The 24,456-nt window shown below is 39.8% G+C and overlaps 1 protein-coding gene across 1 annotated transcript in view; it reads left to right on the top strand.

Annotated features, from left to right (window-relative positions):
* The window catches only part of VAV1 (vav guanine nucleotide exchange factor 1), a 99,038-nt gene extending 74,871 nt beyond the window's left edge, over nucleotides 1–24,167 (top strand). Inside the window, exons 18-27 of the mRNA XM_089676701.1 lie at nucleotides 503–528; nucleotides 908–941; nucleotides 3,986–4,122; nucleotides 13,162–13,227; nucleotides 13,737–13,768; nucleotides 16,467–16,583; nucleotides 17,801–17,888; nucleotides 18,458–18,578; nucleotides 20,028–20,176; nucleotides 22,193–24,167. Of these exons, the coding sequence (XP_089532827.1) occupies nucleotides 503–528; nucleotides 908–941; nucleotides 3,986–4,122; nucleotides 13,162–13,227; nucleotides 13,737–13,768; nucleotides 16,467–16,583; nucleotides 17,801–17,888; nucleotides 18,458–18,578; nucleotides 20,028–20,176; nucleotides 22,193–22,246 (824 nt within the window). The 3' untranslated portion in view covers nucleotides 22,247–24,167. The remainder of the gene's footprint in view (nucleotides 1–502; nucleotides 529–907; nucleotides 942–3,985; nucleotides 4,123–13,161; nucleotides 13,228–13,736; nucleotides 13,769–16,466; nucleotides 16,584–17,800; nucleotides 17,889–18,457; nucleotides 18,579–20,027; nucleotides 20,177–22,192) is intronic.
* Nucleotides 24,168–24,456: the final 289 nt, after the last annotated feature.

Genomic DNA, 24,456 nt, shown 5'->3' with positions numbered 1-24,456 from the left:
GATCCTTGCTTTACCAGCTATGGAGTTGCTGTCCTAAAGTAAAGCATGAACAAGTGTTTTCATTATGGAATCAATAGTAGCTATGCGACATCAAATGTACCGTATCTCTTCCCTGTAACTCCAGCTCCCAGGTGCATGCCCAGGACAAACTCCCCGCTCAGCTGTGCCACAATTAATCCTTTAATGGAGTAAAATGCGTTGGAGCAGGAGGTAGATAGGTGAGACTATATGTTGTGAATCCTCTATTTGGTATATTGAAGCTGGCTTTACATAAGTAATGGCATCAGTGTGCTGCCCATTAATTTCTACTTGACAAGAGTTTTCACTAGTTCCATGCTTGTTACGGGTTCCAGACTCCCTACAGTCTTACTCTTTAAATCCAAATCTGTGAAGGCACTTCCCATATTAATGTTCTCACAAGTTTACTTTAACAGCATTATTGTTATTATTTTTATTACAGAATTATTGTTTTAAAACAATGTATTTCATTTTTTTTTTGCAGACTGTGGTCCATTGTCTACTAAAAAGGTACAACATAACCATTACAAAACAAGCAACACAGAGTGTTATGTAATGGAGGCTGTGTGTAAAAGGTTACAGTAAATAAAGGCAGAATGCAAGGAAATAAGGGGAGAAAAAGCATTAGAAGACATTTAAATAGGAATGTAACCTTGAAAGTGAAATAGCAGAGTGGATAAAAGAAGGGTACATAATAATAATCTGAATATAAATGATCTGATTGTCATATTTGATGGAATGTTTTTTCAAAGTTAATAAATGGGAACAAGGAAGGAGTTTGTAAGCAGTAGGAGAGAACCAAGTCATATATTTGGTTATTAGTGAAATGATGATGTGTGAGTAAAAAGCACTAGTAATAACATAAATATGTAATTTGCTTGCCAAACAGGGCCGTGGACCGCCAAATAAAAGAACAGACTCAGGTATGTTGTTTTAAAGAACATAACACATATATAGTTTGTACTTTAAATTGCATCTGCCTAGATGGTACACTTTGATTACAACCAAAATGTATAATAATGACCCTGTTAAGATCTTCTTTGAGTAGTCATTTTATGAATATACGTACAAGCAAGTTCCAATGTAGCAGTGTCCAATGAAAGCTGTTAGCACCTTGGTGTGCATATATAAATTAATTATTGCCATGAAAAAGGTGTTGTATGCGTTCTCTGCCAATAATTGACCTGCATATATGCTGCCACTGATGTTAAAGTGTATGTAAACTCTAACAATTAACTTTTCTTATGTTCTCCCTTCAGGTCTGTTAAATGTACGTTTGAAGTGATTTGTTATGTCTGTTTAATAAATGCAAAAAAAATACCTGTTGATTTTACCAGAAATCATGTGAGCTGATAACTTGCTGTGCAGTCACCATGTGCACAAGCTGGGGTTATGAAGATGAAACAGTTTGATGCAGTTGGAAGGTACAGGCGCATTGTCCAGCCCCACTGCTAACACCCTGAAAAAGTCTATGAGAGGCTGACAGCTGCTGTGTCTGGACAGTGTACCGAATGCTACTAATGTTTAGGGCAGTACGCACCCAGGGATGAATGCCTAGAATACAAGCTGCCTGCGCAAGCATTTGTCCTAGGGCGCATACTGCCCTCAACTCTAGTATCTCTTGTACTTTCCACCTACACCTAAACAATGGAGCCTCATGATTGGGGGGTAAACACCCAGTGTACATGGGCCCTTAAAGCCAAGCTAGACCCTCCTATCCTTTTCAGCCAAGCAAGCTGTCATCTTACAGACAGAAAAACAGCAGTGCTAAAAAATTGACACAGTGTAGGACTAAAAATTTTTTTAAATAATGCATAATAATTATTAATGATGATAATAAATCAATAATAGATATTAGTGATAGCAAACAAAAGTGGATGAAGCGCTATGACTGGCGCAATAAAATTAGTGCAGCTGTGAAAGTCTTAAAGCAAAAAGTGTTCATAAGGTGGTGAAGGTCTGACATACACCGACCGGTCAGAATACAGTGTTCCAAATGGCTCCTATTGTACAGGTGGTGTCAGATTATTCCATGTGACTTTATCCGTGCGTCAAATTGATAAAAATGCGCAATCACCAGATGCGCATAATTAAATTGCAATGTGTTGAAATATTGACCAAGAATCTGCAGGAAGCCCCCTTTAGATGGACCAGACAGAGAGCGTATATATGAGGTCTAGGGTTCCTTTTTAGTGCATTTGCGGCTGATCTAATCAGATCTCTGAGCACTCGCTGTTCCTTTGTTCATTTTCTAAGCTGTCATCTTAGTCTTTGTTTGATCTGCAACTGCTATGGTGGTGCACATGTGATCAGGTATTACTCCAGCTATTTGATGGTTTGACAGTTTGATTGACAGCACAAGCAAATGTGCCGATTAGCATTCCAGGCATGTTGGGAATATAACTGTTTTTTGAAACTGGTAAATCGATGGGTTTAGTTCCTCTTTAAGATGCCAAATAGCTAGATCACAACTTAATGCAATCTGGACAGTTTTGGCCCATGTGTGAACAGCTTTGGCGTCTTTTTCTGCTGTTTCTATGGCGATAATAACCTGTTTATTTGCACTTCTGAGAACAATAATTGCAATACAATTGATGTATAAAATGCTTGAAAACTAATAAAAAATGCAAAGTTACAAGCATTATTTAACTGAATTTTCATATACTAACCCTAACTGCTACTAATGTGTGAGTTGAAGGGTTAGATCAGAAAAAAGCAAAAAAGTGAACACCCTACAGACTCTCACCCTCCCCCTCGCAGCCCCCACTGTACTTATCTCCCTGGGTGATGAACGTTTAGGGCCCAAGCAACCAGGGCAGTGGCCCAGGGATTTGAAATCCCTGCTTTTCTCCCTCTTTTTTCTGCAGCAATTTCAGGACGATTTAGAGCGATTTTGATTGGTCAGTGCCAGCAAAGAGCATTGCTCTGATCTGTCCAAGAAGCTCTGCAGAAAGAAGGAGGAGAAAAGTGAGGATTTAAAACCCTCAGACTGCTGCACCACTTACATAGGCACTGGCAGCTTAATGCTCACAGAGGTAAATACAGTGGGGATCAGGGGGTTGAAGAGGCTGTAGGGCGTTAGTTCACTTACTCATTTGTTTCTGAAAAGTGAACTTAAGTGAAGTTAAGGCACATGAACATACATTAGCCTAGGATGAAGCTTAGTAAGGATGGGATTTGTTGTTACACTAATTGGATAGATATGGACAAAACTATACCCTACCTGATGTGTACTGCATCCACTAAGCATCAAATATATCTAAACCCAAGAACAAAAATGCAATATATTGTAGCTTATCGGTCCTTAGATGCCGTGGTTGCAGTTGTTTTCTATTTTCAAGCTAAGTGCATTTTCTTCAAGTGCAGAAAAAAAGCATGTAATCCTGCTTCCTTGTAACTTTCTGTGCATTAAAAGGATGTCTGCCTTCCCAGCTGTCTTCTGTGAACTACAAAACACCTCTCTTTGTATACTAAACATGACAGGAGGAAGAAGCATTTGTAGTTCAATCAGTAGAGTAGACCAGTGTGACAACATTGCTCTTCCATTGATATAGAACCCTGGGTTGTCACCCTAGGACAGGAAGTGTGTTACTGGCAATATTACCAGGTGTAAAAGACAGAAAACAGCCTGAAAAAATAAAGCAAATACAGCCACCACATCTAAGGACTGGTATGCGGTAATACGTTACCATTTTGTTTTTGGATTTGGATATGCTTTTAGTATTTAATATAGAACACGGCTACATTTATTTGGAAAAAATAAGAAGACACTATTTTATCCCAGTGCCCTGAGCAAAAGAGACTGTAAGAGCTTATGGCTCATAATTGAATTGGAAAGATGGGTCACTTATTGCCCTTCATTTTTTAAATGTTCTTTGCTATGGCCAGCTTTATTGGTTGTGTTTTGGCTGCTCACAGATAAACTAAAGCTACTTCCCCATTAAATCAGTCTGTCTGTCAATTGCAGGTCTTACAAAGATGGAAACATGTCAGGAGTACTTCGGAATTCCTCCACCGCCTATTGCTTTTGGTCCACCACTGAAAATGCAAAAAGGGGATGTTATAGAACTGACAAAAGCAGAAGCTGAACAGAACTGGTGGGAGGTGCGTCTTCTGATTTTCAAATGCACTGTGCATTTTTGTGCTGTATCATCTCCTTCTGGAGTATCATTTTTATTGACTGTTTCACATATTTATTATTTTCTAAGTAGCAATGACATGTCACTAGACAGTATCTGCAACCTGTTGCTCAAGCAGTACCTATGTCTATCCATCTTTTATCCATTCTAGTCGGGGCTAATATGCCAACACTAGTCCAAAAGCAGCGCAAAGTGCTGGCGGCTGCAGCCTGTACGATTCCATATACTGTATCATTTTCGAGTTTGTTAGGATGCAAGCTAAGCCCTGATTACAGTTGTGCTTAAAACTTTGCATACCCTGGCAGAAATTGTGAAATTTTAGCATTGATATTGAAAATATGACTGATCATTCCAAAAAATGCTCTTTTACTGAAGGATGATGATCATATGAAGCCATTTATTATCAAATAGTTGTTTGGCTCCTTTTTAAATCATAATGATAGCAGAAATCACCCAAATGGCCATGATCAAAAGTTTCCCTCCCCTGGAATGTTTGGCCTTGGTACAGACACACAAGGTGACACACACGGGTTAAAATGCCAATTAGAGGTTAATGTCCCACATCTGTGGCTTTTTAAATTGCAATTAGTGTCAGTGTATAAATAGTCAATGAGTTTGTTAGCTCTTACGTGGAAGCACTGACTAGGCTAGATATTGAGCCATGGGGATCAGAAAAGAACTGTCAAAAGTCCTGCATAACAAGGTAATCACCTATTAAGAAGTGGAAAGTTTGGGGATCTCTGGATACCAAGCCAAGGTCAGGTAGACCAAGAAAGATTGCAGCTATAACTTACAGAAGAATTGTCCGGGATTCAAAGAAAAACCCAAAGGCAACCTCAAAAGAAATACAGACTGCTCTGGAAAAAGATGGTGTGGTTGTTTTTAAGGAGTACAATACGGTGATACTTTTGATCATGGCCATTTGGGTGATTTTTGTTATCATTATGATTTAAAAAGAAACCAAACAACGATTTGATAATAAATGGCTTCATATGATCATCATCTTTCAATAAAAGAGCTTTTTTGGCATGATCAGTCATATTTTCAATATCAATGCCAACATTTTGCAATTTCTGCCAGGGTATGTAAACTTTTGAGCACAACTGTATTTGGGTAATTGGAATCTATAGTGTTTTACATTTATACAAAAAAAAAATTCTGATCCCTTACACAGCAGAGAGCCATGTGAGGGTTCCATGATCAGTAATGCTGAATAAGTGTACTAACATATACTGCCTGATTGAGGGATATTGTCTGCTGCTTAGAGGCATGTATTGTGTACACTAGACAAAAGAGAGAACTTCAGTACACCCCTGTCTGTAACTCTCACATTCTACATTCTACAATGACAAGCAGCTTTCTATCTCTTTATTCTGCACAACTTCCATCCATGAACTGTGCTATTATATGATACTGTTGTCTACAACAAAGATTATATTTGATGCAGTCCTTTATATGTTGTTATCCAGTATTAGGTGAGATTTTATTTCTAGCCAACTACATTAATATATCAGTTGTTGGCACAATTCTGTCACAAGGTTGAGTATCAACCACCAAGTTGATAATGTGTACACCCCCATGATGAAAGCTCATAGATGCAAGTATATACCCATGTATATGGTGTACAATGAGGATTACAGCAATTGAGCTCCTAGGGTGACATACCTGACTATAACCCCTTCCACAGGGCTGTAATTATTTACCCTCTTGACAGATGCTCACATTATCAAGCTGGAAATTCAGCAGTAGAGCTCCAAAAGGGTGATTTATTTGTTGCTTATACAGTCATGTTTAGTTAGTACTTTGCTGGGCAGTATACTGCTTTATGAGCTACTAGTTTGATGATTCCCCATTTTTATCCCCTTCACGCCTAAGGGTAAAACAAATCTTAAAGCTTAAGTAAAATTTTACAAATTTGGCATGTGTTAGTAAAACCGTACATATCAGAACTGCTTTGCACATCCAGGTGGATTATACTGTGTTTTTTTCTGGACAAATTGGGCTTTCATTTGGTGGTAAATTGTAATGTATATCTCCTGATTTTTATTTTATTATCAAAGGAAAACTGGCTCAAAATAGTAAAAAAATCATTTTTTTAAATTTAGCTGTGTGTTTCTTGTTACTACCATAACCTACTACCAAAGAACAACCCAAAATAAATTTTCCAGCTCTTGACGATCGCAGCAATACCATATGTGTATGTTATTTGTACCTGTACTACAGCCCAGAAACAATAGTTTCCTTTTTTTTTGTTTTTTGGGGTTTTTTTTACCTAAAACACACTGACATTAGCTGACGCTGATACCAATTTTTTTAAAAATTATCCTGACCTTTGACCTTGACCCAAACACTAACCCTGGCACTGAACTAGATCAAACCTTGATCTAGGTATTTTTTAATATTTATTTTTCTGTTTTTTTCTTTTTTTACAAACAGTTGTTTTTTTCCCATCTCTCCAAGGAGTGAGAGAGATACAGTTTATCTCTCTCCTCCATTCAGAGAGAAAAAAACCAAGGGGGACGGGCTTCACAGTGACTGATCACTCTGATAGCCAATCAGAGGCTATCACAGCGATCATGTGACCCGGAAGCGGGGGTCCCGATTGTTAGAATGGGACCCGGGGCTCTCCGTGACACCCCATTATGCAAATATGCAGCCCCATGGAAAAAAGCCCAGTTCCATGTGGCCACATATTTGGGGCAGCACAGTGGCTAAATGGTTAGCACTTCTGCCTGGCAGTACTAGGATCGTTAGTTCGAATGCCAGCCACGGCACCTCCTGCCTGGAGTTGGCATGTCCCTGTGCCTGCGAGGGTTTCCTCTGGGTACTCTAGTTTCCTCTCACACTCCAAAGACATGCTGGTAGGTGAATTGGATCCTGTCTAAATTGTTCTAGTATGTGTATGTATGAATGTAAGCTAGGGACCTTAGATTTTACACCCCTTGAGGGTTAGGGACTGATGTGAATGTATAATATATATATGTAAAGCGCTGCGTAAATTGACGGCGCTATATAAGTAGCTGAAATAATAATAATAAATAAATTTGTGTGACCTTGGCGGCAAGGGGTTAAAGCCCTAGCCATATCCAACACCCACAGGGTTTATATAGCTAAGTGGGCAGGTAAAACGAGCAAAGTCGGAGCATGAAACTGATGAACTAAACAAAAGGGTTCTTTCACATGGGCGTTACATTTTTTTCATCAGTTTAGTCATGTCTTTTCCAAGAAAAAAACGGATCAGTTCACATCCATTTTTCATCAGTTTTCATCCATTTTTCATCTGTTTACATCCTTTTTTTTTTACATTCTCTACCTATGCAAAAATGGACTATATATCCGTTTACATCCAGTTTCCATCTGTTTACATCCATTTTTCGTCCGTTCCAGTTTTTATTTTTACGGAAGAAAAATAGGGTTTTCTTCCGTTCAAAAAAAACAGATGTTAACGGATGCGGACATTAACATATGAGCATCCGTTTACATCAACTAGTCTACAGAAATACATGGGTGTCCATTTTTCATCTGTAAATGGACAGATGAAAAACGGACATACGGAGAGCCCATGTGAAAGGGGCCTAAGTCTCATTGCAGTAATTAATTACCTGCACCTGAATTAAGCACTTACCCATGAGTAAAGAGGTACCCGGGTGATTGGCTCTTTATTACCTAAGGCCCCTTTTTGACTGTCAAAACCAGGAGGGCAAGTTACAAGAATACCCAGAGGAAAGGGGTAACCACCCTTAGGGTCTTCTTTGTGCTTATGGTTAATTTGGCCTTCACCATGTCCCAATGGAAAAGTGCCTATTAAACTCAAATCTTATTAACACACATCACGTGGGAGCTCCCCTTAGCACTGATAGCTACATACATCACATAATAGACCTAAGGTTGTTGGATCAGTGATGATGCAGCTGACAGTGACATATACACGGACGTCCTACTATCCCTGACACTACTGTGTTGCTTTTAAAGTAAAGTTATTAAGAAGGTGTTGTGAGCTACCTAACTTTTCTAATTTTACTATTACTATTTTTCTAATCCTTTTTTGTATTTAATAAAATTATTTTTACACAGTATTTACTCTTTTCAAGCCACATCTGTTGCCAATAGTAACCATTTTCTCAAACTGCAGCATCTATGCTGAAGTTTTTATCATTTTTATGACAATTATTTGGGTTATGGTGACAGCAATGAACGCAGTGAGTTGGCACGCTAAAGTATTTGAGCGTACTCTTGCATTTTTTATAGGTCTCAGATAAATCAGAAAAGGGACATGCCTCCCTCCCCTGTACTAGCAGAGATAGTGGTGTCTTAACTAATGAGTGAATACAGCCATAAAGGATACATGCTTCGTTATTAGCAAACCCAGCATTCTTACGAAGTAGTAATTACACCTTGCAAAAAATTTTTATAAAAAAATAATAATTTTCTACACATAACTATGAAAAAGCAAGTTATGTGTAGAAAAAACATAATACATTACTATAAACCTTTATAGTTTCCTCTTTAAAAAAGTTCACAGGAGGGGGCGTGGTTAGGATGTGAGCCGGGATGGATGCTCTGGGATCATCCGTGTCATTTATTCTGCGACTTTTCATAGCATCCAGAGGTAGGAGAAGGCCGCCCAAAGATCTGAAGCCGCAGCTACAGGGACAGGCCACCTGTTTGAGCGGTGCCATCTTGCCGCCTCACTTTTGTAAGGCTTCACAGGGATTGCCATGGATGGAGAGCGTGGCTTCCTCTCCTCAGCCCTCGGCCCCCTCTCTCACATCATTGGCTTCCACCTCACCAGAGGCTATGGACCATGGGTCAGAAACGATTATCAAATCGACCCTTGACGCCATAGAGGGTTGTAAAGCGGTGCTTGTACTCAGAATAGAACACCTAGCAACTGAGTGCACTGATCCGCCATGATCTTGACAAGATCAGGGAAAGACTTACTGAGGCAGAGGAACTGACTCGCTGCAGGACGCACAACACTCACATACTGCTCAGCTTATCTCTCTGCAATCCCAGGTTACTTCCCTGACTAGCAAGATGGAAGATGCTGAAAACAGGTAGAAACGCAACAATGTCAGAGTGGTCGGCACACCAAGTAGATGGTTCTAATTCAGCTACTTTTGCGGAATCATTCTTTAAACAGCTATTTAACATGCCTGATATGCCTTCTATCTATGTGGTCGAGCGAGCTCATAGGGTACCTATCAGCCAGCTGGAGCCCCTCCTCGTCCATATTTGGTGAGATGCTTGAATTGCCAGGATTGGGATATGATTCTTGGAGAGGCCAGGTAGTGACCTGAATTGCCCTTGGAGAAATCTGGGAACAGCATCACTCTGGTATTCTCAGTGGAAACGAAAAAATGGAGCAGATCCTTTAATGATATCTGCCGACGCTTGAGCAAAAAAAGTATGCTCTACCCTAGTAGGCTCCAAGTATCTTACCACGGAGGGGTGAAATTCTTTGACACTGCTCTGGAGGCCAGTGAGTGGCTTGATTTGAGTGAGTACTGACTTTTTGTTCCTGACATGGGCTCCGCTGGGGCTTTTGCCGCATTGCGGCTGTCACCTGTTATGGTCCCTACCTGTGGGATGTGCCTACATTACTTGCACTTTATCTAGTAGGATTCCTGCTCCTGCTCTGAGGGAAAGATGTCCACAATATTTGAAACCTCATAGACCACATATAGTGTTTTTTCAGGAGACACACTTGGATGGTAGCAGGATACTTGCCTTGCAGCGCCCATGGGTGCAGATGGCGTTCCACCTATTCTAGAGAAGTGTCTATTCTGATTAGCAAGTCTGTGCTCTGTACTATCCAAGTGCTTTCTGATCAGGGAGACAGATATATAGTAGTTGTTGCTGATCTTTTCACCTTTAAAATTGTTCTGGTAAATGTATATGTACCTCCTCCATTTAATGTTTTAAGTTCTATATGACCTCATGGGTAGATTGACTCCTTTCATACACCTCTCATTTATCCTGGCTGGGGACTTTAATGGCATCTTGGATGCACTAAAGGATACGTCCAACCCACTGTGGATGCCTTCACAGGACCTGTCTGTGTGGGCTGCCACTTTATCCCTTACAGAACTGTGGCAATGGAAACACCCCAAATTGATTCATTTTTCGTATCTCTCCGAGTCCTCCTCTAGAATTGACCTGGCTTTCGCTAATGCATCCTTACTTCAGATGGTTAGGTCTACTGATTATCTTTCTGGTAGCTTATCTGATCATACTCCGCTTTCAGTGGTTTTGGGCTTTCCCTCACGTGTTCAGGGAGGTGCATGGAGGTTGTGCCCGGGGTGGTTGGATGTGGAGACGGTGTCCTCCCAAGTGGCTCCTGTGCTTGACGACTACTTGGCGGTAAATCTTTCCTCGACAACCCTCCCTGTGGTGTGGGATGCTTTTAAAGCTTGTGTACGGGGGCAGTTTATTTCAGCCATTAAGACTGCTAGACAGGATTATAATTCCACCCTGTGGTGGTTCCAGGAGGAGGAACGAACTTACGAATTTGCACATGCCTCAGATCCTTCCCCGGTCACATTTGAGAAATTACTTGCGGCCAGACACCAATTACCTCTTCACTTGACTGAACTTACTCAAACATCCTGGTCTAGGAGGGCAGAAGAACTTTTTGAGCAGGGTGATAAAAAATGGCAAGCTTCTGGCCATGTTGGTGGTGGAGCAGACAGTCCATAAAAATATCCCTTGTATTAGAACCCTGAGTGGTGAATTAACTACTGATCCTCTGATCATTTTAGGCATTTTTGGTTAACTACTATAGTAAATTGTATACCCCCATTCCGGCATATGATGAAGTGCTGGAAGGCTTTCTTGAAGACCTGCCTATCCCTACCTTGGAGACAGCTGTGGCCAAACTCCTGAATGGGAACATTACAGTGGAAGAAATTGAAATGGCTATCTGTTCCTTTCCACCTCACAAATCACCTGGCCCGGATGGGATTCTGGGTGGAACGGTATAGACATTATATTGGGCTTTTAGGGCCTAGGCTACACTCTTTGTACCATTACTGTCTGGATAACTCTGTTTTGCCTGCCTCTATGTCTGTAGCTCATGTAGTCCTGTTACCCAAACCGGGTAAAGACCCTATGGAATGCTCCTCATACAGGCCGATTGTGTTACTTAACCTGGATCTTAAAATATTGACCAAGATATTAGCTACGAGGCTTTCCCGGGTCATCACTGATTAGTTGATATAGACCAAACAGGGTTTATTCCTATTAAATCCACGCATACTAATTTGAGAAGATTATTTACACATTTGGAGATTGACCATGCTAATCGTGGTAAACAGGTGGCGGTGTCATTGGACATGGAGAATGCCTGCGACTCTGTGGATTGGGACTATATGATCTCTGTTCTGTGCCATGTGGGTTTTGGGCCTAAATTCCTTACTTGTATTTCTCTGTTATACAGCCACCCCACTACAGCACTTAAAATCGGTAATGGGATCTCACCTTATTTTCCTGTGAATAGGGGTATTAGGCAGGGATGTTTTCTGTCCCCATCCCTTTTTGCACTGATGATGGAGCCAATAGGTTATTGCTTTGAAGACATCTCTGGAGGTGAATGCGCTGGAAGTGGGGGGGAAATCATCTTATTCAACCAGATGGGATAGGATACTCTGTTGCCTCTCCGTTATGGTTCAATCCCCGTCTGCCACGTCTGAACACTATTTCTGACCCCGCAGTCTGGGCTACTAAAGGAATTAAGCAACTGAGGGATATACTGGAAACCGATTGCCTTTGATGAACTTAAGCTTTGGTTTCACCTCCCTAACTGGTATTTTTTTTTAGATAGCTCAAGCTACGTCATGCTTTTGTAATACAGTTTGGTGGTTTCCAGGTCCTCAGAGCTGGAGCAGTTGCTTAGCCCTGATACTCTTAAGAAAACTCTATCTGAGGTATATAAAGAGCTCTTTGTCACCAGACTTAAGTCTTTAGAGAAATGCCAGACGCAATGGATATCTGTGGTCCCAGATCTGCAGAGGGATGACTGGGATATGTGGGACTATCCCTCCCTCAACTTGGTATCGGCCAGAGGCCGACACATCCAATTTAAATTGGTGCATAGAATATACTACAAGCCTGCTAGGCTAGCACATATATATGCCTCAGATTCAGTGGAATGCTGGCGTTGTACATCTTCTTTAGTAGACTTTGACCATATTTTTTGGTACTGCCAGATGATTCAAGACCTTTGGCGTGAAGTGGTCCGATCTCTAGTCAATATCACTACATTGCAAATTCCGCAAACTCTATCGGTGTGCCTTCTTGCGCTGGTGGAGGAGTTGGCACCTCTGCGCACACAGCGAACCCTCATTTCAGTGACCCTGTGCTATGCTCATAAGACTATCTTGCTCCACTGGAATAAACCTTCATCTCCCACTATCTCTTATTGAAAATCCCTGATTAACAAGATGTTACCATTTTATAAGGTGACCCAAAAATTTGATAAGATCTGACATTGTTGGGTTTCTGCTTCCCCTATTCTAGCATGAACCTATAGGGGAGTTTGCAGATGTTGACTGCTACTATGTTAGGTCCTTGGTATCTGTTGAAAAATAGATCTTATACATTGATTGTCCAATATTACCTTGCTTGTGGTTCTCTTGGTATGTTACATGTGAAGTCACTATTTTGTAATGTTGGGGCACCTGGACTTTGACTGTTTTAAAGAAGGCATTGCACTGTTGTTGGGAAGGGGGGTGGGGGGAGGGGATAATTCTGTTGTTTTATTTTTGTTCTTACTGGCTGTGCCATTTAATTGTATTTTTCTGTGTATTATGCTTGTTAAATTCAATAAAAAGAATACCAGAAAGGCAAACACAAGTTTGAAAAGTGTAGGAATCTCTAACATCAGAAATCTCATATTGTTGTGCCTATTCTAAGCTGGTGAAAGGAGAAATCTAGTTGCTATGCATAACTGTACATTTTATTTTCTGGTTTCACAAACTGAAAAAAGCTCAATTATTTGTTTTAGGGTCGCAATACTTCCACCTACGAGCTTGGTTTCTTCCCATGCAGTCATGTGAAGCCCTATATATATGTAAGTGATGTTTAAACTACTGTGAATGAGTTTTTTCTTGGTGGGGCATGTTACTTATTTATGATAAGTATTCTTATATCAACAATGGTGTTGGTAGGTAAATAATGCATCACATCCCCATGTGACCGATTTCTGATTGGTGATAGACCTATAAATGTATTTGTAACACTGCCCATACATGCATTGCGGTTGATTTACTAAAGACAATTATTTTATTTTCCTTTCTTCACTACCTTACCTCAGCTCTGGTGAAAATGAGAGCAATTACACAAAGTACTCAGTCTATTTGCCTTTAGTAAATCAACCCCAATGTGTTAGGTTCCATTGAAATATATTTGCAAATTATGAAAGCGATATGGTTTACAAGACAGACACTCACTGTAGGATTCAATGAATCCCTCAGGGATTGCCTATTAACATATATGGGCCATTGGGTAAATGCTGTCTGTAATAACATGTGTGCCTGTATTATACTACTTCTAATATAGATATTGATGTTTTCTCAACAGCATCCAGTACCTGATTTCTCAGTATATTCTTGGTAAGAGCTTTGTTTATATGGGTTTGTAAAGACAGATAAGCAGTCAAACAGATGTAAGTTGTGTGTAAAAGTTGTAAAGCGCTGCATAAACTGTTGGTGCTGTATAAATCCTGTATAATAATAATACAAAAACCTGGACCAATATAGAAATGCTTAGCTACAATAACGTTATTTTGTGTTATAGCAATCTTTAATAGAAAAATTAAGGCAAGCATTGTAAACTACAGCCAGTACTTCTATTCGAAACTGTATTCAGCAATCCCAGATTGAAGTTCAAGGGTGCTTTTTTAAAAAAAAAAAATAAGGCAGCTGCTGTTGTCATAATGTAGCAGATAGATTACTAGCTGCTCTTAAATTCAAGATCTACCTAGGATGCATAGCACAGCATACTAAGCCTTTCTGTTTAACAGCAGATACTTGGCCTTGACATTTTCCACATTTTGTCATGGTACAATACAAAATGTAAATGTATTTTATTGGGATTTTATGTGATAGACCAACACAAAGTGGCACATAATTGTGAAGTGGAAGGAAAATGATAACTGGTTTTCAAAATGTTTTACAAATATGTGAAAAGTGTGGCATGCATTTGTAGTCAGCCTCCGAGTCAATACTTTGTAGAACCACCTTTCGCTGCAATTACAGCTGCAAGTCTTTTTGGGTATGTCTCTACCAGCTTTGCACATCTAGAGAGTGACATTTTTTGTCCATTCTTCTCTGTAAAATAGCTCAAGCTCTGTCAGATTAGATAGAGAGCATCTGTGAACAGCAATTTTCAAGTCTTGCCACAGATTCTCAATTGGATTTAGGTCTGGACTTTGGGCCATTCTAACACATGAATATGCTTTGATCTAAACCAGTCCATTGTAGCTCTGGCTGTACGTTTAGGATCATTGTCCTGCTGGAAGGTGAACCTCTGCCCCAGTCTCAAGTCTTTTGCAGACTCTAACAGGTTTTCTTCTAAGATTGCCCTGTATTTGGCTCCATCCATTTTCCAATCAACTCTAACCTGCTTCCTTGTCCCTGCTGAAGAAAAGCATCCCCACAACACGATGCTGCCACAACCATGTTTCATGGTGGGGATAGTGTGTTCAGGGTGATGTGCAGTGTTAGTTTTCTGCCACACATAGCGTTTTACTTTTAGGCCAAAAAGTTAAATTTTGGTCTCATCTGACCAGAGCAACTTCTTCCATGTTTGCTGTGTCCCCCACATGGCTTCTCGCAAACGGGACTTCTTATGGCTTTCTTTCAACAATGGCTTTCTTCTTGCCACTCTTCCATAAAGGTCAGATTTGTGGAGTGCACGGCTAATAGTTGTTCTATGGACAGATTCTCCCACCTGAGCTGTGGATCTCTGCAGCTCCTCCAGAGTTACCATGGGCCTCTTGGCTGCTTCTCTGATTAATGCTCTCCTTGCCTGGCCTGTTAGTTTAGGTGGACGGCCATCTCTTGGTAAGTTTGCAGTTGTGCCATACTCTTTCCATTTTCTGTAAGTCATAAAATATGCAGCGCTCATAAATTAGGTCTCAAGATCCACAGGAACCTATTAGCATACAATTATTCTAAATATACCATTAAATATAAAGCATATAGAACTGGTGACTTCTATGGTGCATCCCCGGTTGGAGAACCGGAACAAAGTTCGTGACTCTTGTGTTGGACAAGCTGAAAGAAGTTTGCACTAACCAGATATCTCAGCACATGGAGCATGGAGTAATTAAGACCTACTCCTGGTACTCTGAAAGGAAGCCACTGGAAAGGATGATGTCATCTGATCTCTCGCCACTAGATGTCATGTTCCCAGAACAGCAGGACGATGATTCCAGAAATGCACATCAGCCAGTAAGGAGATGAATCCAGCAAGCCAGCCAGCATCACACAGGAGACCAAGAGGAACCAGGCACCTTCAAAAAGCCCAGGCTCCCTCCAATAAAGAGAGCCACAGGCCAGAAGCTTTGATAGTGTAGTATTGCATTTATTAAGTAGTAATTCAAAATGACAAGAAAAACCACACTTACAAAAGGTCACAGGAACAAGGGGCAGCTAAAAGATATGTCCAGACAGTGGGGGGGGGCACCTTCATCTTTCCATTTTCTGATGATGGATTGAACAGTGCTCCATGAGATTTTCAATGTTTGGCATATTTTTTTAAAACCTAACCCTTCTTTAAACTTCTCCACAACTTTATCCCTGACCTGTCTGGTGTGTTCCTTGGTCTTCATGATGCTGTTTGTTTGCTAATGTTCTCTAACAAACCTCTGAGGGCTTCACCAAACAGCTGTATTTATACTGAGATTACATTACACACAGGTGGACTCTATTTACTAATTAGGTGTTTTCTGAAGCAATTGGTTTAACTAGATTTTAGTTAGGGGTATGAATGCAGACCACACTTTTCAGATATTTATTTGTAAAAATTTTTGAAAAACCATTTATCATTTTCCTTCCACTTTACAATTATGTGCCACTTTGTGTTGGTCCATCACATAAAAACCCAGTAAAATACATTTATGTATTTGGTTGTAACATGACAAAATGTGGAAAATTTCAAGGGGTATGAATACTTTTTTAAGGCACTGTAAATAGCCTCAGGTTCCATTACCTGTCTTAGTTATTTGTAGATGTTAATGGTCTGATAGGCTTTTTATTATTTTGATTAGAAATATAATGCACAAAAATTATCTTCTGTGCTTTGAAGGTATGCCGGTGGCATGGAAAGAAAAGAAACAGAAATATTATTGGCCAGTCGATCCGATGGGACTTTCTTGGTCAGACAAAGAGTAAAAGACTCAGCAGAATTTGCAATAAGTCTCAAGTGAGTAAATTGTTCTACATATTTTTTCCCATTTTAAATGTTGAGCTGTTTTACAGCTTTCCTGCCATAGTGCCAACTCTCCAATGACTATCTTCTTTGGACCTCACAAAGCATATATTGCCTTTACTGTCTACCATACTTCATCATTTATTACCCTATTTGCATCACCAGCACTTCTGGCAAACTGGCATCACTTGCTGTAATGTTATCAGCATAAAAGATCCAAGTCCCACAACTCATTGTTACTAGGGTTTGACCCTCTAAACAGCAGAAGTATTCGCTGGGCCGGGCCTGTTCCTCCATCTGCTGGCTTTCGCTGTCTGCCATCTCCTCAGTGTCCTGATCCCACCGCTGCCAACCAGTGTGACAGAGCGTAGGCAGGACAGAACACACAGAGTAGATGGCAAACACACAAAACTTAATTGAGGCAAACAGGTGACAGTCACCGAATAGGGGAGTTCACAGGGAGGGTGAATACGCCAGTACAGGGCGACACGGAAGGACCAACACACTTAAAGTCCAACACCGAGAGCCAAGGGAGAGTCTCTGTAGCAAGTAATCCAACAGGGAGTTTAGTGTGAGTCTCTGTAGCAAGTAATCCAACAGGGGGGGTTGGTGTGCGATCAGCACAAGAACAGTTCAAGTGAAGCAGGCAGAGAGCATGTACTCACGGATCCCTGGAGTCTAGCAGACAGTCTTCCCCAGCTCTGGGAGAAGGGGGGTGCTAGGCAGTCTTGGGTCTCTGCCGAGCCTGGCCACGAAAAGGTCCCAGCCGCAGCCCGGGCCCCTTCCGTCAGCTACACAGCAGTGAATACCTCGGGAGCCCTGGCATCAGCTTCTTAAAACTGGTCAGACCCCCCAGTCACCTAGGCAACCGGGGGGGGGGCCCGGAGGTAGTGTGGCTCCCTTGCCTTAGGAATGCCTTTCATCTTTGCAGGAGGGGGGAGGGGCACGGATGAGAGACAGCAGAGAGAGCAGGGACAGAGCAAGGGGCTGAGAGGGGGGGCAGCTGTGACAGTAACCATTCTTGCAATGGCCTGGCAACTAGAGCTAAATTCCGGTATTACCAGGTCAAATCTGGTAGGTTCCTAGGTATGCTGATGTTGTGATCTCTTCTCTTCCAGAGGCATCCCCTTGTCATTTTGGGCCCCAGCACAGACAGAAAATAAAGTTAACACATGGTGACATTTGCCCTCTTAACCCTTTACTGTTTTTAGGTATAACCAGGAAATAAAGCACATGAAAGTAACTGTTCAAGAAGGAATCTGGAGACTCACAGAGAAAAAAGGCTTCAAGGGACTTCCAGTAAGTAAACAATTCTATTCTAACATATATGTATAAAATATTGGCTTAAAGTGTTAGATTGCAGACTCCACTTTTAGTTAGAGTGTTTTCTTGTAAGCAGGACATATCAGAATGATTGCATAGTAAGCAATCATTTGAAGTTGACTATATGGGAGAATAAAAAAATAGATACTACTAAAGACAAATATAAAAGTGGAGATTAAACTAAAGATATATGACCATGATACATATGCCCCATGCTGTTAGGTCATTAGTCAACTTTATTCTTGTATGAACTTTGACAGTCAAGCCTTTGATCACATTTTCCAAGTGACAGTGAATTTTGATGATGACCATGTGAGTAAGTCTTACAGCTACAGTGCAAGATATCAGCATTGATAATCACAAGAAATGGGACAATTATGAGATTTTATGCACAAAAACCGCTAAACAAGTACTTTGTCTTTGTCTAAAGATCAAGACATGATCCATTTAAGTCTGCATTGTGTAACTCAACCTAACAGTAAGATTGACATGATGACTAAGCTGTTACTGACAATACAATCTGTGATGTGTTATATTTATTGCAGGAATTGGTTGGGTTTTACCAACATAACTCATTAAAAGATTGCTTTAAGCTTTTGGATACAATGCTGCAGTTTCCTTTCAAAGAAGCAGAAAGGAAAGGAACCCCTAGAATGGCAGCAGATGGTACGTAAAAACATATTTCTGATTTACCTGATATTCTGGTTCAACTGACAGATAAATGGGAAGACGTATTTAAAAGCAACAATAGACAAGTCAATTGGTAGACTATCAAGGGCTATATAACCACTATACAGTATATGGGCTTTATTGTTTGTTTTTGTAATTCCATGCAGCTAGATTAATCAATCTTCTCTTAGTGATTATAAGTAAACAACTGCAGCCTTTTATCACACGATTCTGTGCTTTGCAACCTCCTTCTCATGCTGGAGGCAAGGCTGTTTGGGTACAAAGAGCAGCTTGTGTTTAAAAACAGAGCACCCTAGTCATCATTTTTTACTGGCCTAGTGTACATGTGAAATTATGTTTAGCTTAAGTATATTCAACTTTTTTTGTGTTGTTTCAAAACCTTCCCATAACTAATTTCAATTCCTGTGTTATCAAAAAATTTTAACAGGTTTAAAGGGAAACACCCTAACAGTGGTAGCATGGTTCCAATTCACCTTTAAGTTTAAGGAAAGGCATACTCAGGAATTTCAGTAAATGGGACTGGATGGCCTGTTGTAGGTGAAATAATTCAACATTAATATGTTGGCTGTAGAACGAAAGTGATTTCAACAGATACAATGTAATCTGTAGTGAAGTAATCCCCCTTTAAGCAAGTTAAATGCCACTCACAATTGTTCCTACAACTCTGCCCAAGAAGATTGGCTGCTATCCAGCTGCTGCTTGCCCTACTCAAATAGATCAGTTTCATGTCACTATTTCTGATGTTTTCTTGCAAAATTTGTCGATAAATTTTGATTTGGAACAAAACAAACCACATCTAATTAGTCTGAGATTCAGATGTATCCGAATTACAATAGTATTGAATTTAAAACAAATCTGAAATAACGAAACAGAATTTTGTCCAAAATAAAGAATGGTCCAAACTCGAATTGAACTGATATTTTCTGTTAGAAGTTGAATACTTCTGAAAATTCAAATCCATTCGAAAATGAATAAGCAAAACCAAACAAATTACGAAAATGGATCATCCGAAATTAACAAATGCAACAAAACAAAAGTTGTTAACCTAACAAATCCATCCAAAACTAAACAAATGTTTTAGTTCTGCACATTCTATTCACATTCTGGTCTATTTGTAGAGATGTTTTTCAATTAGTAGTCATAGATACTAATAATAAAAGACAAAATAGCACAGTATAGATCTATTCATCTTTGGTTTATGATCCATCTTCAGTCTACAAGGATGCATTTTATGTAGGCACATGTATAATAGTGACATCACAGAAAAGGTGTAAAAACTTAGAATAATATTCATCAAAAAATATCTATGGTTTTCTTTATTTATAGAGCTTATCTAGCATTATAGTCTTAGTTTGCAGTGGGAACAGGGGTATCGATGTTGACTGCTCTAATTCAAATCATCTTTTATATAAACTCCTGCGATAGATAAGAGGATGAAGTACTTTGGATCAGCTCGGGCACGTTATGACTTCTCTGCAAGAGACAGAACTGAACTAAGTTTGAAGGAAGGAGATGTCATTAGGATTCTCAAGAAAGGACACCAGGGCTGGTGGAAAGGAGAAGTTTATGGCAAGGTAAGATAGTGTCTACACATGACAAAGTTTTTAGTGGTAGAATGAAGATCACTTGGCCATATTGTAGTTTGCAATGTGTAGTAATGAATCCCTACCAATCAACTTTAACTTTTAGTTAGTACTACATTGATGAAGGGGAATATATAAGATTGTATGTATTACCATACTTAAATATGACCAGCAAACATGTATCAGAAAACTGTAACTTGCAAGTTTAGCAAGCATTGAAACACAGTCACCTCCACATTCAATATGCATCAGACCACTGTTCCCTCCAACTTCAGTATCCATTAAAACTATTGTCCTCTCCAAATTTAGTATGCATCAGCCCCTGCCCCCTCCAAGTTTAATATGTCTCAGACTATTGTCCTTTCCAAGTATAGTATGTGTCAGATTATTGCCCCTTCTACGTTAAGTGCAAATCAGAATATTGTCCCCTCCAAGTTAAGTATGCATCAGACTATTGTCCTTTCCTGATCAGTGTGCATTAGACCATTGTCCCTTTCAAGTTGAGGGATAAATTCACCTTTAAATAAATAAATAAATACACTTTTTTTTTTTTTTGCAGTTGAAAAAAATGTGTATTCATTATTTTTTTTTTTAGGAGCCTATAAAGCACTGCACCCACAATCAGCAGTTCGCAGGTGCAGTGCAGGGCTTTTGAGGATTGTCAGTGTATCTGTCTGCTCGTATGGGCAGCCGGTTACTCAATGACAGGAAAACTCAATGGACTACCTAGAGAGCTCATCAGTGCCCTGGTAGTCCATTGAGAACTCCAAGCTGTCAGCTGCAAAGGCTGTCAGTACTTGTAGTTCATACATTCACAGAACTCTGTGAATTAATGATATGGCTGTATGGGCAGAGCACCACAAGACTGCATTCTTTTCAAATTGTGACAGGTGTGGGGAGATCCCCGGCTTGCTGTCACAAATATTATGGGGTTTGGGGGGGGGAGGCTGCAGGAGCGGGAACATGTTATATTTTTTACCCTAAAAGCAGAAGTAACGTGTTCCCAAAGATGAACTTCGCTTTTGAAGCTGAATTCCAGGTATTAAAGTTATTACATAGTTATAATGCTCCAAGCATGTATGTGCCATACCTGTGAGATACCTCTGGAAATCACTGTAGTAGACACTGCTACTAGGCTACTGCTCTCCCTGCCCGCAACTTCCTGGGACACGTCACAGGTCCCAGGAGGCTGCGGGTCATTTCAGAAAGTGCAGCATAACCTGCACATGTGCAATGGGGTGCCGGCTGCCGGTACATGTGCACTATGCTTTGAATGGACAGCACACTTAAGTATACTGTCCATTCAGAGTGGCCAGTATACCATTCGTGACCATTCAAATGGCCAGAGCCCACGAACCCTGAAGAAAGACTGGGTAAAGATGGAATCCCTGTTATCAGTGACAGCACGCAGCAGGGGGGATCCATTCTACAGGTACGTCTGTCATAATGTGCTAGTATGCGGTGCATACTAGCACATTATCACATTAACCTTCAGAGGGACAAGTTTTTTTTTCTTTTTTTACATAGTTTACTACCATAGTAGTATTTGTAGCTGCAGACTTTAAATTTTTATGCAAATGGATAGAATTCCTATTTAGGTAGGCATAAGACTCTTGTCTACTTCCATTCCATGTGCATGAGATCTCTAACCACTCCAGATTCAGTACCTACTGTATCAGAATGTTTTCCTATTCAGTTGTTGTATGAACCAGCCTACTGTCTACTGAGTTCCACTGTGTCCTCCAAGCTCAGTATGCATCAGATTATTGTCCCTCCCAACTTCAATATTCACATGACTGTCTTCCCTTTTAAACTCTGTAGACATCAGACCACAGTCTGCTCTAATTTTAGTATGTACCAAATCAGTTATCTAGGACTTAATTACCCACAGGATTAACTAATTTTGTAGACCATCAACCCTAAGGGATTTATGGTTGACATCTAATGGATAGCAGTATGATGTTCATTCCTGTGTGTTTGCTGAAATCATGATTTTTTTTTTTCCAGATCGGTTGGTTCCCCTCAAATTATGTTGACGATGACTTTTCGGAGTATTGTTAAATGACTGAGAAAAGGGATAGAATATGCAGCAAAGCTACTGAACATAGAATAATTATTTTGTAAAGTATTTAAGGACTTGCTGTAATGATATCCATATGGAGATCAAACCTCTTTGTGAAATGGCGTGAAGTCAATATATGAAGGATTTTGAAGACTTTTTCCTGCTGTTGTCATTCAGCTAATACCTTGGACTTCTAGGAACAGCATCAAGTTTTACATTTTTGTACATCTTCATAAAGTGCTTTACAGCATTTCAGTTATAAGCTGACTTATTTTACTTACAGTACATCCTGGCTTTCATAAACAGTAAAAAGTACCGTTTCCAAAAAACCCATGAAGGCTGTGTAAGCACGTGTTCTGCAGTCTGAGACTAGAAATATTGATGTAACCCATCGGCATTTACAGTCTATTCACAGTACGCAAAGCTTACCTCTCAGGACATAGTTTTACTAAAACTCCACTTTTGTTGAAACAATTGTCTCCATTGCAAGTGTATGCTTGACAAGGATTTCTTACTTGCTTCATTCCTGGAGTTAATGAGACAGGCTAACCAGTAACCAAAATAAACTCACTGATAATTGGGACAGTCTGCATATGCTAATCTTTTATTCAAGCCTAGTCTTGTACTGATACATTTAATCTACAAAACTCTTGCAGGTCTATGGTCAAACTACTATCTGTGATAAAAGCCTCTCAGTAAAAAAAAAAAAAAAAGACAGAACGGGGAATGCCTGTAATTTACTTCAAGCTCTATAACAGGCCTCCTGGAAAAAGAGTGAGGAAGTCACATAAGCAGGAAATATTTCTTGAGTTGTTCTGACAAACACTGTAAAAAGAACGTATCCAGAGCTCTACTAGCAGGAACTGAATCTCACGAGTGGTCATTTTTTAATTACCTAGGTGGTTGAAGAACATTTTACAAAAAGTAATTTACAAGATATAATTGCTACCAAAGCCATTGCATATTATAGAAATCTTTTAATGAAAGTTTAGTGTTCATTTGGAGGTTAGAGGCATGTTTTTGTGCCGTCTCTGACAGAGGTAAACACTGTGTCCCAAAAGTTTGTAACAAGCAGTTTCTTATGTTCAAGATACACTGTGCAAGATCATTCCCTTGCCTTAAATTCATTCCCCTGTACTCAGCTCTCTTAACCAGCAAAAGGAACAACTTTCAGAGATAAAGCTGAATCCCAGGGAGATATATATATATATATATATATATATATATATATATATATATATATATATACATACAACATAGAAAGACACCAACTTTTGCAAGTATGTGTTCATTCAAAAATCCTTAAATGTCTTTTTAAATGCAACTAGTAGTTTAAGTACTTGAATTTGACTTGGAATCAGTGTTTAGCAATCCTCTGTGCAACAGAGCTGGGACCGAGAAGCAAGAGAAGTAGCAAAAGGGGCCAAACAGTTGTGCTGCATTGTTCATGTGCTAAAAAGGAACATTCTGTTAAATAAAGCAGAGGGACTCATAGATTAACTAATTAATACTTTGTTTCTTCTTCACTATTCAATCACAGTTTGAGGGCACTGATAAATATTTATCTATATAAAAAAACAAACTACCATTCTGACATTACTTTGTTAAAACTGTTGTAATCTGACAACTGTCTAGCAAGTAAAGAGTGCATTTGTCATTCGAAGCGCTTAATATAGAATATACAGATTATTTCCAATTTGGTGGGTCTGATCTCACTGTGCTTTCCATGAGATACATGCTCATCCATGGCCAGCATTATGCCCTAAGGCCCATTTCACAGGTGTGTGGTATGTTCCAGTTTAGATGCGTTTTAGGTGCATTACTATGCTCTATAAAACGTGTGTTTTCATAAAAGTGTATCAAAGATACGACATGCATGACTTTCCTTGTTCAATAATTGGTATTAAAGAGTTTTAAGTATCCAAGTTGTATTTGCTTTTGTATCAAACCAAGTTTTACTTTTTCAGTGTAGTATTTATTAAAATGGTTGTAAAAGGCTGAAGGTTTATTACCTTCATGCATTCTATGCATGAAGGTAAAAACCTTGTGTGCTGCTCCCTCCATAGCCCACCCTAATAATTACCTGAGTCCGCCTCTCAATCCAGCGATGTGCATGGGAGCTGTCCCTGGTCTATTTTTCCTCATTGGCTGAGATACAGCAGCAGGAGCCATTGGCTCCCACTGCTGTCAGTCACCACCAGTGAGCCAA

This window comes from Staurois parvus, unplaced genomic scaffold (assembly GCF_062004578.1).
Source record: "Staurois parvus isolate SC_StPar_1 unplaced genomic scaffold, SC_StPar_1.0 ptg000172l, whole genome shotgun sequence".
Classification (NCBI taxonomy): Eukaryota; Metazoa; Chordata; class Amphibia; order Anura; family Ranidae; genus Staurois; species Staurois parvus.
The sequence above is the reverse complement of the archived record's forward strand: the minus strand, read 5'-3'. Positions and strand labels throughout refer to the sequence as shown.